Below are 1,479 nucleotides of genomic sequence, written 5' to 3'. Positions count from 1 at the left end.
TTTGTCGTTTTGGAGGGGCGTGTTCAAAATAATGTCCACTGTATAGAATGAGTAATAGCAAGCGATATCACACAAGTTGTACAACCAAGTCTTATGTGTAATACCCGCTTAATGCAACCAATAACTAAAACACAGCACTGAGAAAAAATGCAACATTGCAGAAAAAACTCAAACTACAAAAATGTCAAATAGACATCAATTCTTTTCATTGGCTTCTCATAAGTGAACGCAACGTTTTTAAAATCTCGTATATTAAAAATTTGAAAAAGTTAAAATATGGAAAATATTTTGTCTTCAAGTACAATGGAGCATGCGGAAAACGTGAAGCAAGTGGAAATGTTGGTAAGTCCTGATTTAGATGTACCGATTCCACCGATAGCTACTATTGAGGAGAATCCAACGTCTGTGGAAAATATGGTGCACATTTCAGAGGTGGGAACCTCGGGTAAGCAATAACTTACTTTAATTTCTCTAGTTTTAATATTTAATAGAATATTTTTTATTGTTTGCAAAAGCTGTTAAAAAACAAATACACAAACCACTAAGCCATCTTTGTCCTGAGCGTTACCGGAATGTAGATATTAAAACAGTTTTTCCAGATTTTGAAGAAGGAGAATCTTTAAACTTTTTTCGACTTTTACCACCACCATATGTATTAAATCCAATAAGTGTGGTAAGAAATAAAAGAATGAAGATTGAGGTTAAAAAAAGTTTAATTAAACATCAAAAAATTTTACAGCTTAAACGCCAACGGGGCATGTCTGAAGAAGATGGTGTAGCTGCAAACATGTGTCGTGAGAGTACAAGTAGCAGTAATGGCAACTTTAAAGGTAATGGTAAACAAACAAACAAATCCAAGAAGCGTCAAAAGCGCATTGGTAGCGCCCCCAAAGATAATGGTTTACCTCCATTAGGTGTACGTCTTAGGAGCGCCAGCGGCAACTCCGGAAAAACTGGTGTATCACAAAAAACGCGTCGCAAGCGCACTAGTACCTAAAATTATCAGGACTTCGAATAGTACTACAGTACATATAAAGCATTTTTTTTTTATTTTTAGTAAGATTTTACATTTAAATTTTGTTAATGAAAGCATAACCAGAGTATCTACAGTAAATACTATATGGAATGTTTTTTACAGCAAATTTTCTAATCACTTATAAATTTTAAAAATGTTACTATTGTCTTTATCTAATAAAAATACACGAATAAAATAATCATACAATATATAGAGCAATGTATATACTCTGTTTAATTAAGTCCTGGAATTAAATACCGTGAAGGAGCATCAAACCATATTTTATAGATGTCCAAAGTTAGAATACAAATTGTTTACAATTTATAAAAAGTTTCTTCCTTCCGATAAATGTGACGACACAGAATGTTCGTCCCTATTTGCTGGGGTATAGTCAATGGCGGGTCCCGTGAATATTTCTAACAATGTATATCAACGTCACTACAATACGTACATATATTAACTCG

General features: G+C 33.2%; 1 protein-coding gene across 1 annotated transcript; it reads left to right on the top strand.

Moving 5' to 3' along the window:
- Window positions 1-93: 93 nt before the first annotated feature.
- On the top strand, window positions 94-1,095 carry LOC119667966 (the record flags this gene model as incomplete). Its single annotated transcript, XM_038077318.1, is given in 3 exon segments — window positions 94-445; window positions 516-673; window positions 740-1,095. Coding segments are annotated over 3 exon segments (585 nt in total). The 3' UTR covers window positions 998-1,095.
- Window positions 1,096-1,479: the final 384 nt, after the last annotated feature.

The sequence above is a fragment of the Teleopsis dalmanni genome, chromosome 1 (assembly GCF_002237135.1).
Source record: "Teleopsis dalmanni isolate 2A chromosome 1, ASM223713v2, whole genome shotgun sequence".
Lineage (NCBI taxonomy): Eukaryota > Metazoa > Arthropoda > Insecta > Diptera > Diopsidae > Teleopsis > Teleopsis dalmanni.
The sequence above is the reverse complement of the archived record's forward strand: the minus strand, read 5'-3'. Positions and strand labels throughout refer to the sequence as shown.